Genomic DNA, 13639 nt, shown 5'->3' with positions numbered 1-13639 from the left:
TTTGCTTTGTGGAAACCCCGAAGTGAATGCCTGTCACTTGTGCACTTTTCCATACACACACACACGTGAATAAACATGCGTGGTATACGGGTACCCCCCCCTCCAGCCATGCAAAATGTGTCCCTACCAGCCTATGAGAAAGGGGAGGAGCCCCACCTTACCCTGGACGTGGGAGGCTCCTCCGCTGCCTGGGACAGGGTAATCCTGGCCCCAAGGCCAGTGCTGTGGGCGTGTGCAGCGGGCGTGGGCGCCCGTGAGGCCTTCCTGAGGCCCGGCCTCAGTGGGAGGAAGGCCACTGGAGAACCCAGCTCCCACGGAGGAAGAACCAGAAGTGTGTCAGGCTGAGACCCGATGCGGGGTGCACCGGGGCCTTCCTGCCTTACCCATGGGCCCCCCCACGCCCTCTCAAGGCGGTAGAATGAATCCGCTGATTCCACACAGCGGGTGGGGAGGGCCGAGGGGGTGTGGTGGGTACCAGTGCAATTGAGGGTTCGAGTCTTGTGGGACCAGGGCCTGCACCCCCATTCCGGGCCCAGCACCTGACACACAGGGAGGTGCAAACCAGACCACGAGGAACAGCCACGCCAGCAGCCAGAGCGGGCGTTTCCCACACCGCCACCCAACACTGGGCAGCTCCTGCCACCCACCCAGCATGGGGCCTCTCAGGCTGGCCTGGCCCTGGCTGCTCAGGCAGAGACAGACCCAAAAAGCAACAGATATGTGACACTGAGTGAAGTGTGCAGACACTGACTCCCACCCCAAATGCTTTCTTCCCCAAACAACCCTGAACACACAGATGAACGCAGCCCAAAGTCGAACGCCAACACACTTTATTTCCCTTCGGACGCATCTGCAAGCTTCTGCCACACCTGAACCCACGGCCTGGCACCAACGCTACCATCACTCCCCAGAGGTCAATCCTGGGGGCTGAGGAGCTGCAATTTCCCTTTCTTCCTGAAAATTAAGAGAACTGAGACTAATTGAAGAAACCTCACTGCCATTCCTCACTCAGCAGTCTCAGCAGGTCTGAAATGTGGCTGTGGGAAGTTGCCATTTTGGGAAGGCGTTTATTCTCTGCGGCTACAGGGATTGCCTGCTTTAGAAACCCCCTTACGCTGATTAACTCAAAAGTCCCTTCAGAGTCAAGAACCAACCTTTCATGGTCCATAAATGTGGTATTTCTGGTTTCCTGATCAGGAGGCTTGCAAACCTAAAAATGTTCTTCCTTCCAAAAATTAACTAACCTGAAGTACAAAACCTCAGACGGCAGAATTTTCTATTTCTGGAAAAGCTGGCTGCGATTTGTTTTTGGGACACAGTGAGGCAAGTCCCTGTGGCAGAGAACGAATTGGCCCCCCGGCCTCTGTATGTGAGAGCAGCCCAGCCATGCCCAGGAAGAAACATCCTCCTGTGCACTGCAGCACACCCTCCTTAGAGAGAGAACACCTGCAGGTTTCAGCAAAAAAAAAAAAAAAAAAAAAGGGCCTGCCAGACTCCCAGCTGGATGGAAAGCAGCCAACAGCTCCTCAGCCAGAGGGTGAGGCCAAGTCCTGGTGCCTAGCTGGGCCCTGTCCATGCGCGTCACTTTCCAGTGAGTTCCAGCACCTTCCTCACCATGGCTCCGATCCCATCATGGATGTAGTGGAGTGCCGTCTCGCACATGAAGGCTGGGGTCGTGACCACCTTGTTTTTCTGGTCCACGTGAGCTTCGTGTGCAGAGTTACGGAAAAAGCCACCCAGCACGGACCTGAGGGACTTTCAGGTGTGGAGCCCCGGCCCCTCCCCCACCCTCACCGCGTGTCCTAACTTTGTTCTCAGATAACTTGGAAGAGGAGAACTCGCTCCTGGTGCAGTCTGTGCCGGCAGGACCCCGCTTTCTGTATGATTTATGCTGCTGAACAACATAAGAAGGAAACTGTTCCCAATTCACATGCATTCTAGAGGAAGAAAGCAGCGGGAAATTCCAGGGAACAGGACACCTTTCATGCCAGCATCACACAGGCCCAACACCCACACATGGCCACGAGCTGCCCCGCCATGGGGGCGCACACATGCCTGGGGTGCTCACAACCACCACGCGAGGCAGTGGCAGCGCCTCCGCTTTTCAGAAGAAGAACTGGCCGTGAAGGAGCCGGTCCTCATGGGGCAGGGCAACAGGGCAGCAGGTGGCACAACTGGGGCCGGCCAGCCACAGACCTGAGCCTCCCCAACACCACACATGTGACCACCGGCCAGGCCTCCACACCACCCAAGACATGTGCCCCTATCTTCCTGCAAGCAGTCAGAGGCCTGCCCAGCAGGAAAGCCGCAGGGAGGGAGACGGGGCCTGACGTCCGAAGCTGCCTGTGAGAAAAAAGCTGCCCCATTGAGAGGAACTGCACCCTTCAGAACAACACCTGCAGGGGACCGGGTCCATGCTCTACTCATTCCAGTGCCTTCCGGCACCCCGGAGTGTTCTGTTCTCTCAATTAGGCTCACATGGACATTCTCCCAGATCCAGGCAGGGCCTTCCAGGAGCCTCCCTCCAAATCTCCCTGGGCAACAGCCCCGCTGGCGTTCTTGGTCCATCATCTCAGAACTCAGGGTACACACTTCAACAGGAGGGGCTGGGGGCCGCGAGGCTGGCTGAATCACCTGGCCACCCAAACTGGCCTGAGAACTTCCGCCCAAATAAAGCCAGGAAGCCCCTGCCTCCTGCATGCCCGGCTGCTCTCCCTCCACACCTCGCACACACTCTTTCCTCACCCTCCCCCGGCTGGGCACGGAGTGTGGCTGCCTGGGGGTTGCTCAGCAGAATCAACAGTCAGGCAAGGGACCTGGATCTGCCAGATCTGCCAACCACGCACCAGAGCTGCGCTTCTGACGTGTCTGTGACCCACCTCACACCAGCTGGGCTGTCAGCCATCTGCTCTATGCCCTTAGACACATGGCCGCGGTGCCCACTGGGGGAGGCCCCACAGGGAGAGCAGCAGGTGCAGCTCCCGGTGAAGAGGCCACCCACCAAGGCAGCCCGGAGGGAGGGGCGTCCCTATGCACGTCTCAGGGACAAGCACGACGGCGGGCCGGGCCTGGCTACCAGGAAGGATATGACCACTTCCTTCACGCAGTGCTTGGCACCCAGGGCCTTGATGGCCTCCGCGGTCCCGGCGTAAGGCCACTTGCCACCTTCCTCCTGCTCGTGGCCCACAGTCACCTCGATGCCTCTGAGCACCTTGGCCGCGAGGACAGGTGCAATGCAACACAAGCTGAAAGGCGAAAAGAACACGGGTCAGGCAGGCTGCATGGCCTGCAGAACAGGAATTACCCTCACCATGACCCCAGGCTGCCCTGCCACGGGAGCCCTGCCGACCCTGCCCCCTGTGAGCCTGTGCTGCCAGAAGGCTGTGGCCCATGGGATGTGATGGAGGTGGCACCAGGTGACTCAAGGCTGAGTGAGGTGTCCTCAGCCCCACTCCCCGCCAAGCACGCCCTGCAGGCACTCAAGCACCAGGCCAAGGACCCCTGAGGGGAACCCCCAACAGCCATGGGCTAAGCCCCAAGCCCCAGGACACCCCAGACTGGTGAGAGTCCCGGGCTGCCAAAGTCCACTCACAGAGAGGGTAATGATGTGCGGCTGCCCCAGCCCTGAGTTGTGGGGTAGTCTGTGACCCAGCAACAGATAACACAGCTGCACTTCTCATTCACACCAGCCCCCCTTCTACAGGAGGCACAACGGGCCAGGAGCAGCCTCGCCAGCCTCCGACCTGCAGCACAACTCTCAGCAAGTGCAGGCCAGTGCGCACACGCCCCTGACCCTGACGCACAGGCCGCAGCAGCCCTGAAACTGAGGGTCCTGCCACACCCACCCCTGGGACCTGCTTCTGCTTCATCAGGAACCCCTCCCCGCCAAGCCAACAGAGGCCCCTCTGTGTGCCAGGCACTGTGCCCACAGCAGGGCCTTCAGTGACCTGCGTTGTCCAGCACCTCATGGCCACCCAGGGGCAACAGTGGAAGGGGCACGGCCTCATTAAACAGCAGCCCCATCCCCTGGCAACCTGTGGTGTAGCCCACAGCTGTCAGGCCCCACCCTGCCCTCAACACCCCGCACCTTGGCCCGTCTTCCTTCATCCCTCCTCCCGCTGTCTACAGTCCTACCCACTCCCGACAGGCCCAGGTGGAAACTGCTACCGTGAGCTGTAACGAAACACTGTTAAAAACACATTTCACAGCCAGGTGCAGTGGCTCATGCCTGTAATCCCAGCACTTTGGGCAGCTGAGGTAGGCAGATCACCTGAGGTCGGGAGTTCGAGACCAGCCTAACATGGTGAAAACTTGTCTCTATTAAAATTACAAAAGTTCGGCCTGGTGGCAGGCACCTGTAATCCCAGCTACTTGGGAGGCTGAGGCAGGAGAATTGCTTGACCCCGGGAGGCGGAGGTTGCAGTGAGCCAAGATCACTCCAGCCTGGGCAACAGAGCGATACTCTCAAAACAAACCCGCCCCCAAAAACTGCATGTCCTGAAGCAACTTCTGGCTGCCTATGAGATGAAATCCCCCTGCCACCCTCTGAGCAGGCAGAAAGTCCAGGAAGCAGGTTCTCAGCAGCTTCCGATGCTGCGTGCAGCCGCCCAGCCATCAACTGCCAGCTACAGATGCCACAGTGGCTCCTGGCACAGCCCAGCGCCCACCTCGACTACTGCATTCAAGGAAGGGGTCCCAGCAGTGAGCGGCCGGGCCGCCTAACAGCCCCTGGCTGGCCACGCAGGCCTCTGACACCAGGCTGAGGGGTGGGTGGGGCCAGTGGGAAAGGATTTAGGTTTCCTCAGGAAAAGAGCCTGTGGGTCACTGTGCACGGAAGCCCCATGGCTGGACCGGGGAGCAGACGGGCTTGCGCCCCGCAGTTTTCAGAGGAGCCTCATGGCTGGACCGGGGAGGAGACAGGCTTGCGCCCTGTGCTGTTTCCAGGGGAGCCTCATGGCTGGACTGGGGAGGAGATGGGCTTGCGCCCCACACTGTTTTCAGGGGAGGCATGCTCAGAGGCAGTGGTTCACTTGCCAGGGGCTCTCTTGTTTCACCGAGATTTTGAATCAGTCACAGAAGAAAGGGCCATGGGCTCCTCCCTCTGGGCGCTCATCCCAGGAACATTTCTCTGACAAGGACGGGATCCCGAGGTGGAGACCATGGGCGAAACCTTCACCCCGGCTGTGACGCGGCTGCAGCAGGGACCTCCGTCGGGGGCTCTTTCTGAGGCTCCACTTTAGGGGCCTCCCTGGACGGTGACCAGGCAGGGCCTTAAGTGAGTGACTGTGGGTGGGGAGACAGAGGATTCCGATAGAGCCTCATCCTTGTTCGGCTGTCAGAACCCGGTGGTGAGCGGCCATTGTGAGTGCGCCTCACCGATGTTCATCCACGCAAGTGCGGCTCTCGCCCTGCCAGCACCAGACGCAGCTGACACCTGGACAGCACAGCGCCGCGCTCCAGGACCACCAAGCAGCAGGTGCCGGGAGGCTGGTGGAAGCATCACACCTGCCGAGGCGGAACCCGGCCTTGCTGGGTCACCCTCACACATCCGAGAGTGACTTCCCGGCAGCAGACGGTCAAGAGCACACACTCCCTGCGGGGCCGCGACCCGCCACGTAAGCCAAGGCGCTTACGTGGATGAGGGAGTGGGCGCCCTACTCGTGCCGCCAACCTCAGGACCCAGGCTTTGTCTGAGCAGGGACAAAGGGGCGTGGTCGGCTGTGGCTCCCCAGGAGGGAGGCCGCTGGGAGTGGATGGCGTCAGGGGCGGAGCACGTGCTGCAGTGACTGGCCAGAAGTCAGCGGGGTTGGGGGTACTGTGGCTAAGGGGCTTGGGAGAAGGGGTCTGGTAAAGGATAGGGGTCCTGAGGGACTGCCTAGGGACACCTCTGGGAGCCAAGAGAATTCCAGGCCTCCTCTAGGGAAGTGGAGTGTGCCTCTCCTTCCTGTTAAGTCACCAGTGACGTCGTGTGAAATCTCAGTTAAAACAAGAAAACCAGCTGTGAGTTTTCAGGATCAGCGGCAGCTCCTGGCTGAGAACAGAGGCCGCGGGCCCACGCACCCTCCTCCCTCACTCCCCGAGGCCTGCACGGCTGTACACACCCGATGGGCTTCCCGGCCTGGTGGAACTCCTTCAGGACACGCTCCACTTCTTTATTCACCTTGCAATCTTTCCCGTCCACGGCAAACGTGCTCCTACCGGGAGACAAAAGGCCTCCTCAGACAGCCTCACAACCAGGGTCTATTCCTGGGGGGCTTCCTAGGCACAGCTCCAGACCCTCAGTCAGCTGCAGCAAGGGACATGGGCATGACTGCACATATGCGCGTTTGATGTGAACATATTTTCCTGTTTTTTAAACAAAAAGAAACATAGAAAGCAGGAGGATCAGGAAGTGGTGCAGCAGGAGGCCACCAGGGCGAGAGGGCCCACGCCCTGGAACCTTCCGGAGCAGCTGGCAGAACCTGGGCTGCGGTGCTGAGACTCAGACACTGGTTTCTGGCTCCAAACTCCCGTGGTGCTTGTTAGCTTTCTGTTACGACGTTGGCTGTGTCGGGCCTCGGACAGCCTCTGACCTCCCACCTGCCTTTTACCTGCCCCAAAGCAGGACTCTAATGTTCCCCGCCTTTCTGACTGTGGGTCTCAGGACCCTCTCCTGAGAGGGTCCCCCACATCCTGGGGGAGACTGCTGACGTCATGTTTCCCTGAGCACTGTGAGCCACGCCAGCAAACGGGGTTGTGGGAACCCCAACTTGAAGCCAATTGGTCAATTCCAGAGACTCAGACAGTTTACCGGTATGTGTCAGAGGGCAGTTTTGGGGACGGAGCCCTCAACCCGTGCGATCGGACGCTACCCCAGGTCCATACTGTCGGAACTGAATTAGAAGGCAGCAGCGACCCCTGCGTGGTGCATGGGGAAGACCCTTCACACCCACCTTCTGTGTGGACGACTGTTGTGGTGGGAGGAGGAGAAACACGGTGTGAGAGTTTTTCCTTAAAACAAAGGGGCAGCAGGAAACTCCAGGAGTTCCCAATAAAAGAAACGCAGTCGGCCTCCAGGCATACCAAGCACTCTTGCTTCGATGACCGTGAAAGAAACGCCAGTTTACCTGCGACACCAGCATCCACACCTCAGGCCGAGGAGCAGGAGCTGTGGAGGGCACGCGGGGCAGGGGAGGTCTCTCCACACTGCCCATGGGGCGTGTGATTTGGCAATGCCACCAAATCTACAAGTGGACACACCTTCCCACGAACCCACCCCTGGGCTCTACGCCACCCTCACGCACCCCAGTCCTCTGCCCCAGCATTTTCCACATGGCTTTGCTGGCAGAGTGCTGGGAATCTTCTGGAGGCAGTGGGTGTTCGCCGTCCCCATGGGTGACCGTCTCAGAGGGTGCAGAGTGGCCACCGCTGCAGCTCATTAGAGCGCGCCGCACCATGAACACGCAGGGCAGGCTCACCCAGAACGCTCTGGACAGGTCAGTGAAAATGGGAGCTTCGCCCAGGGGACGTGGGCTCAGACACACGGGCACATCAGTCCCAGGGCCCATCAACACCTTGAAAGCCAAGGCCAAGACCCACTGACCCTGAGAACCACCACACACCTCTCGCCTGTGCCTCTGGGTTGGCAAAATGTGGGGGAGCCATGCCAGGGCACGGAGCCCCCAGCACACCCTCCAGCTGCCCCTGCACCCCGCCACACACGGTGTCAGTGGTCAGAGCCTCGTGGAGACGGCAGCGACACAGGGACAACTGGACAAAAGATCGAGCCTGACATGGGGCTGCGTGAGGTCAGGGGTGTGGGCGGCACCGACGAGGCTTGCTGGCTTTCAGGAGACGGGGGACGACAGGCTGGGGTGGGGCTTCTGGTGAGAGAGGGGTGAGGGCACGGCCAAGGGCACTGAGAAAACAGCTGGCATCTGAGGAAGGAGGCCTCTGAGGTTTCAGGATAAGGAAGGGCGCGTTCTTCGGATGGAGACTGCCTGCCCCTCGACTCCGGGTGCAGGCTGCCCAGGGTGGGGCAAGCGGCCAGCCAGCCTCCAGCCTGCCCTTGAAACAGGAGCTGCCGACCGGGGCCGGCCCTACTGGGGCTGCCACCCACACCATGGCACAGAAGCCACTGCACGCTCCGATGCACTGTGGCCAGTGCTCCTGCAGGTGGCAGAGCTGTCCCTGGAGGGTCAGCCTGGCACCACCTCCACCTCTCAGGCAGGGCCATGGGGGCGGTGCCCAGAGAACCTCCATGAATGTGCAAAGAGAGAGAGGAGACACAGAGAACAGAAAGAGGATCTGGAACTCAAGGACGCCACCGTGCGGGAGCCGGCCAGGCCTCCATGGTTCACGGTCCAGCTACCAAAACAGCCACGCCAAGGCGGCCTCCCTTCTTCCTGTCAGGACCGCCGCCCAAACTACCAAGAAGGAAACCCATTTCTGATCCTGCAAGGTTCCATAAGAGAATTGGGGCCAGGCGCGGTGGCTCAGGCCTGGAATCCCAGCACTTTGGGAGGCAGGAGGGTTACTTGAGCCCAGAAGTTCCAGACCAATTTGGGCTACATACGTGGCAAAAACAAAACAAAACAAAACCATGGGCATGGTGGCACGCGCCTATAGTCTCGGCTACTCAGGAGGATGAGGCTGGAGGATGGCTTGAGCCCAGGAGGTCACGGCTGCAGGGAACTAGGACCGTGCCACGGCATCCCCGCCTGGGCCACAGACCAAGACCTCATCTCTACAGAAAAAAAAAAAAAAAGAGAGAGAGAGAGAAAAAAAACTGGTACCTGCAAGGAGTAAATACTCAGAGACTGATTTCAACGTGACGAGACCTACAGCACAGTGATGAGATAAGAGGGAGCCCCAAACCCACTCTTGACAGCTGCTGGGTACCAGGAATGATGAGAGAAGAGGCAGCAGCGAAGCAGAAACTAAAGCATGTCTCGCTAAAACGCTACCTAAGACCCAATCCTAAGAACAGCTCCCAAGTCAAAGGGCAGGCACGTGCCCTGCCCAGACCCTAAACCCAGAGGCTGCTCCTATCACCACCCCCTCCTATCGCCGCTCCACTGACCACATTGGACAGCAGGCAGGTGCACCCCCTTCCCATCTGCTCCATATGGAAAGCAGAAGACCTTGGAGCTCAAATACGCACAGGTTTTTAGCTGCTCCAAAGCCTCCTGGAAAGATGGCGGCATCATGGTTGGCTGCACTGAGGTTGGCCAGGTCTGTGATTTTGCCACGGGCGATCCTCGCAGACTCGGTCAAAACATTCCTGGGAAAGAGCACAGGGCAAAAAGCCTCAGCATGCAGGTGAAGGACTGTGGAGCGGGGCAGGGGCGCAGCCCACAGGCAACACGCTCCACACACGTGGCTCTCAGCCACACGGGGACTTACTTCCAGGTCAGCATGTTTGGTCACTACCTGGAAAGGCAACATGGTTCTAGCAACACTAAATCTATGCTGGGCTCTTCAGATCAGCACTTCAGAACCTGCGCCAAATCACTCTGAATCTTCTGCAGTCAAGGCCCATGGGAAATGGAAGTCTCTCCGAGTGTCTAAAGCAGACAGAATTCTGTGCACTCATCAGGACGGTGGGACTCAGGGGGGAAGGTAAGAAGCCAGGACTCAGGACCAGTGAAGCAACCCGAAGGCCAGCCACCGCAGGAAGCTGCTAGCCCCCAGGTGTGGGGGCCGAAGGTGCAAGTCCAGGTGCAGAAGCCAGGGTCCCAGGCAGGAAAAGAAATTACAGGGGTCCCCACTGGTGAGAAGCACAGCCCCAGGAGGCAGCTATGGCTTCTTCCTCGAATCTCCAGCTCAGACCTCTCGTGGTCCAAGGCCAGCTGGAAGGCACCTTGGAATGGCCTGCACAGGGCTGTCGGGCAGGACGGGCAAGGGAAGGGGATCTCAGGCCACACAGGCCAGAACCACACACACCGCAGTAACAGACATGCTGCTGGGAACCAGCAAAACAGATCTGGACCCCAGACAGGGGAAGAAGGTGGGCGACCAAACTGAGAACCACCACCTTTGCTTAAGACCAAGGTATGAGCAGCCTGACTCAGTGGGAAGCCATCCGGTCGCCATTTTCAGTCCTTCTGTGAGTACTGGAAGGAAGGCACTCCTGAGCCTTGGCAGCATTACTTCCAGAACAGCCCGAGCACAGCTGCTCAGAAGGATGTTCATTTGCACACAAGACTTGGTTTAAGCTAAGCCAGCAAAAAAAGGCTGCACCGTGGGAGGTGGACAAGAAGCAAGTTCCAATCCCACCCCCACACCTGCTCTCGCCTTCGGACGGCTGCCCCTTGGTGTGGTCAATCACGTGCATCTGAGGGACGTCAGGAGCAAAGATCTGGACTTCAGCCCCTCCACGGCTCAGGTGCACCAGGATCCTGCACGGGGGAAAACCAGAGACAACTCTTCAAAACGTGCCCCACTCAGATTTGTGTTAACACATTTTTAAAAACAGGATTTTAGGTAAGTACCAGGAGCAAATTCCTAATGTATATTAATATCTTACTTGCTGTGCAAAAAGTTACGGTTGGTTCCATCCAAGCCAAATGTCCCCCACACCCCCATTCTAATTCACTGTCGGTTGGTGGGTTACGACTATGACAAACCCTCAGAAGTGGGCTATGGAGATCAGCTGGTCCCAACAGCTCCCTTTGCAAACTGGGGTATGGGGGCTGGGTGACTCCACTGAGGGCACAGCCTGGAGGCGTGCGGGTCCCCGGCTGCTGAGTGCTCTGCCTACACCCAGGGCCTGGCTGCCCTCCTCCAGTTGCTTGCTGCAAGCACCAAGAGTGAGAAGCAGCAGTGTGCTCAGAGTGCCACGTGCACAGACGGTGTGACGGGGCTTTCGGTCACTACTTAGTTCAATTTCTAGTCTCCCTCAACTTTCCCATCACAGATGGTGGGAGAGACACAAGAGACCCCAGGACAACACCACAGGCCAGGCAGCTCCATCTCCCCAAGGGCAAGGGCAACAGAAGCTCCTCCTGGGGACAACAGCTGACATTATGAGGGGTCACGCTGGCATCCGCAACTCCCAGTGCCAACAGGAAATAGGTGGCTAAGCCCACCCACACACTAAGCCCTCACTGCCCCTTACGTGGAGGAGGAAACCGAGGCATGAAGTGCAGTGACTTGCCAGAGGGAGAGGTCAGCACCTGGCCCTGGCACTTGGGTTCCGCTACCCATAAGAAATCCACCCAGACACCCCAGACACAAGACCCTGCCGTTCTGCCTGGGAGGGCTCAAGCTATTCTGGGGCTATTTTCTATCCCACCAAGGCCAAATCATGAAACACATCCTGGCCCTTTCCCCCAGCTCACTCTGTCTAGTGCCAATTCCAACCGGCCAAGGTGGGCCACCCACAAAGCCACCAGCCTCAGGCCACTCTCCATGGCCTGACACCCCTTTCGCCACCACCTAGCTCTCCCCTCTCCAGTTCACCCTGAACCACATGGGAACTACAGGTACCTGGCACGCGTGGTGGCCTCCTGCCCTACTGGTTCGGCCTGCAGTCATTTCCAGTAACACAGGAAATCAGGCCACCAAGCACTCAGCAACAGCTGACCAGTTACATAAACAGTAACCTGTCTAGGACCCAGAAATACCACGCAACTGTTAAAATGATGTTGAGAACTGAATGAATGGGAATTACTTCCCATGCGTCAGAAACATTTGCAAAACACGGGTGAGTGTGATCTCAGTGTTTTCAAAATGTGTGTGTCCTGAAAAACACTCAAATGAAATGCTAAGTCATTTCTAGGCTCTAGATGACAGTATAAGCGACACTTAAAAACTGTTCTTCCTTAGCGTCTCCCTGGGTTTTGCGAGTCGTTTTTGCTTTTTTTTAGCCAAGGATAGGGTATTTAAAATACAAGCTCTCTCGGCCGGGTGCAGTGGCTCATGCCTGTAATCCCAGCACTTTGGGAGGCCAAAGCGGGAGGATCACTTGAGGTCAGGAGTTTGAGACCAGCCTGGCCAACATGGTGAAACTCCGTATCTACTAAAAATACACAAATTAGTTGGGTGTGGTGGTGCATGCTTGCAGTCCCAGCTACTCGGAAGGCTGAGGCAGGAGAATCGCTTGAACCCAGGAGGCGGAGGCCGCAGTGAGCCAAGGTCGCGCCATTGCACTCCAGACTGGGCGCTGTCTCAAAAGACAAAAAGTAAAAATAAAATAAAATACATGCTTTCTCTAAGCTGTTCAAAAAAGAGTAAACTTCACTGGTGGAGAGGCCTTCTCGAGGCCCCCGGGGTGGAGGACCAGCTGCCCCTGAGGACTTACGCCGAGGCCTCGTGGATCTCGGTCCCATCGTAGACTCCGCATCCAGACAGCACCTGCGAGAGGAGCGGGAGCTGACCCGGGGGAAAGGGGCCGACCTGGGCGGCGGGAGTTGACTGGGGGGAAAGGGGCCGACCTGGGCCGCGGGAGCTGACCCGGGAAAATGGGGCCGACCTGGGCCGCAGGAGGTGACTCGGGGTGAAGGAGCCGACGTGGGGCGGCGGGAGCGGACCTAGGAAGAGGGGCCGACCTTGGGCAGAGAACAGCGAAGGCTGATCTCTGGAGGCGGGAGCTGACCTCACCCCCTCCGTCCACTCACCAGCGCGACCCTGGCCGCGGGGCGCGGCACGGAGAGGTGAAGGGCTGCGCGCTGGGAAGGCGTCCGACCGCCGGGGGACAGGGACGTGAATGCAGATGCCGCAGCGAGCCTCGAGGCCACCAGGGCCCTCACAGCCGCCATTGCGGTGAGGACAGCGGGGTCGGAAGGTCACGCAGGCACAGAGCGTGCGCACCCACCCGTCTACAAACGCGTTGCTCGTCGGGACCGCGCCTGCGCAGCCTTCGGGGCGGAGCCAAGACCCGCCCCCGTCTCAGCCCTATCCAGTGAGTGCGCCGGTGGGCGGGCCCGCGCCTGCGCAGAGCCTCCGAATAGAGTTCCGGGAACCCTGTCTTCCTTCCGGTGGTGGCTGAGGGCTCGTGCTCGAGGCTGAGGGATGCTGGTGACTCCCGGGGCCCCCAGCCCCGCCCCCATCGGACGCCTCCACAGGCGGCGCACCCTTTCCGCCATCCGCAGAGCAGTCTTGCCTCGGGGCGGCTCAGTCCGGCGCTTCTTACCTTACCTCCGTCTCATCCTTAACTCACCACGAGCATCCAGGGTCCACATCCTCCTAAATGGCCACTCGTCTTAATCTCGGCGTCAGGACCCACGCGGGGTCAGGACTACCCCTCCGCTTCCATGACTGTCTCCTCGCGGCTCCGGCTCCCACGGAGCGACCCCTCCGGGTTTTACTGACCCCGGGATGTTCTATCCTGGAAACTGCAGTTCCACCCAGGGGCTTGATCTGGGTTAGTCTGGGGGCAAGTGAGCCGCCGATTCTGTTTGGGTTTTTTTTTTTTTTGAGGCGGAGTTTCCCTCTTGTTGCCCGGGCTGGAGTGCAATGGCGCGAAGTCGGCTCAACGCAACCTCCGCCTCCCAGGTTCAAGCGACTCTCCTGCCTCAGCCTCCCGAGTAGCTGGGACTACAGGCATGCGCCACCACGCCAGGATAATTTTGTATTTTTAGTAGAGACGGGGTTTCTCCATGTTGGTCTGGCTGGTCTTGAACTCCCGAGCTCAGGTGATCTGCCCGCCTCGGACTCC

At 58.9% G+C, this 13639-nt stretch overlaps 1 protein-coding gene across 4 annotated transcripts; it reads right to left on the bottom strand.

The window, feature by feature from the left end:
* Positions 1-813: 813 nt before the first annotated feature.
* GATD3 (glutamine amidotransferase class 1 domain containing 3) lies at positions 814-12840 on the bottom strand. Of its 4 annotated transcripts, XM_003319107.6 has the most exons (7): positions 12600-12840; positions 12284-12336; positions 10266-10379; positions 9143-9262; positions 6102-6194; positions 3089-3245; positions 1450-1710 (listed from the first exon to the last, which is right to left on the bottom strand). In XM_003319107.6, exons 1-7 carry the CDS (start codon positions 12738-12740, stop codon positions 1582-1584), a joined length of 807 nt encoding a protein of 268 aa, XP_003319155.1. In that variant the 5' UTR covers positions 12741-12840; the 3' UTR covers positions 1450-1581. The 4 variants fall into 4 exon arrangements, with proteins under 4 accessions (XP_054531295.1, XP_003319155.1, XP_003319156.1 ...); XM_054675320.2 differs by having other exon boundaries at positions 814-3245; XM_003319108.7 differs by lacking the exon at positions 6102-6194.
* Between the last annotated feature and the right edge of the window lie 799 nt (positions 12841-13639).

This window comes from Pan troglodytes, chromosome 22 (assembly GCF_028858775.2).
Source record: "Pan troglodytes isolate AG18354 chromosome 22, NHGRI_mPanTro3-v2.0_pri, whole genome shotgun sequence".
Lineage (NCBI taxonomy): Eukaryota > Metazoa > Chordata > Mammalia > Primates > Hominidae > Pan > Pan troglodytes.
The sequence above is the reverse complement of the archived record's forward strand: the minus strand, read 5'-3'. Positions and strand labels throughout refer to the sequence as shown.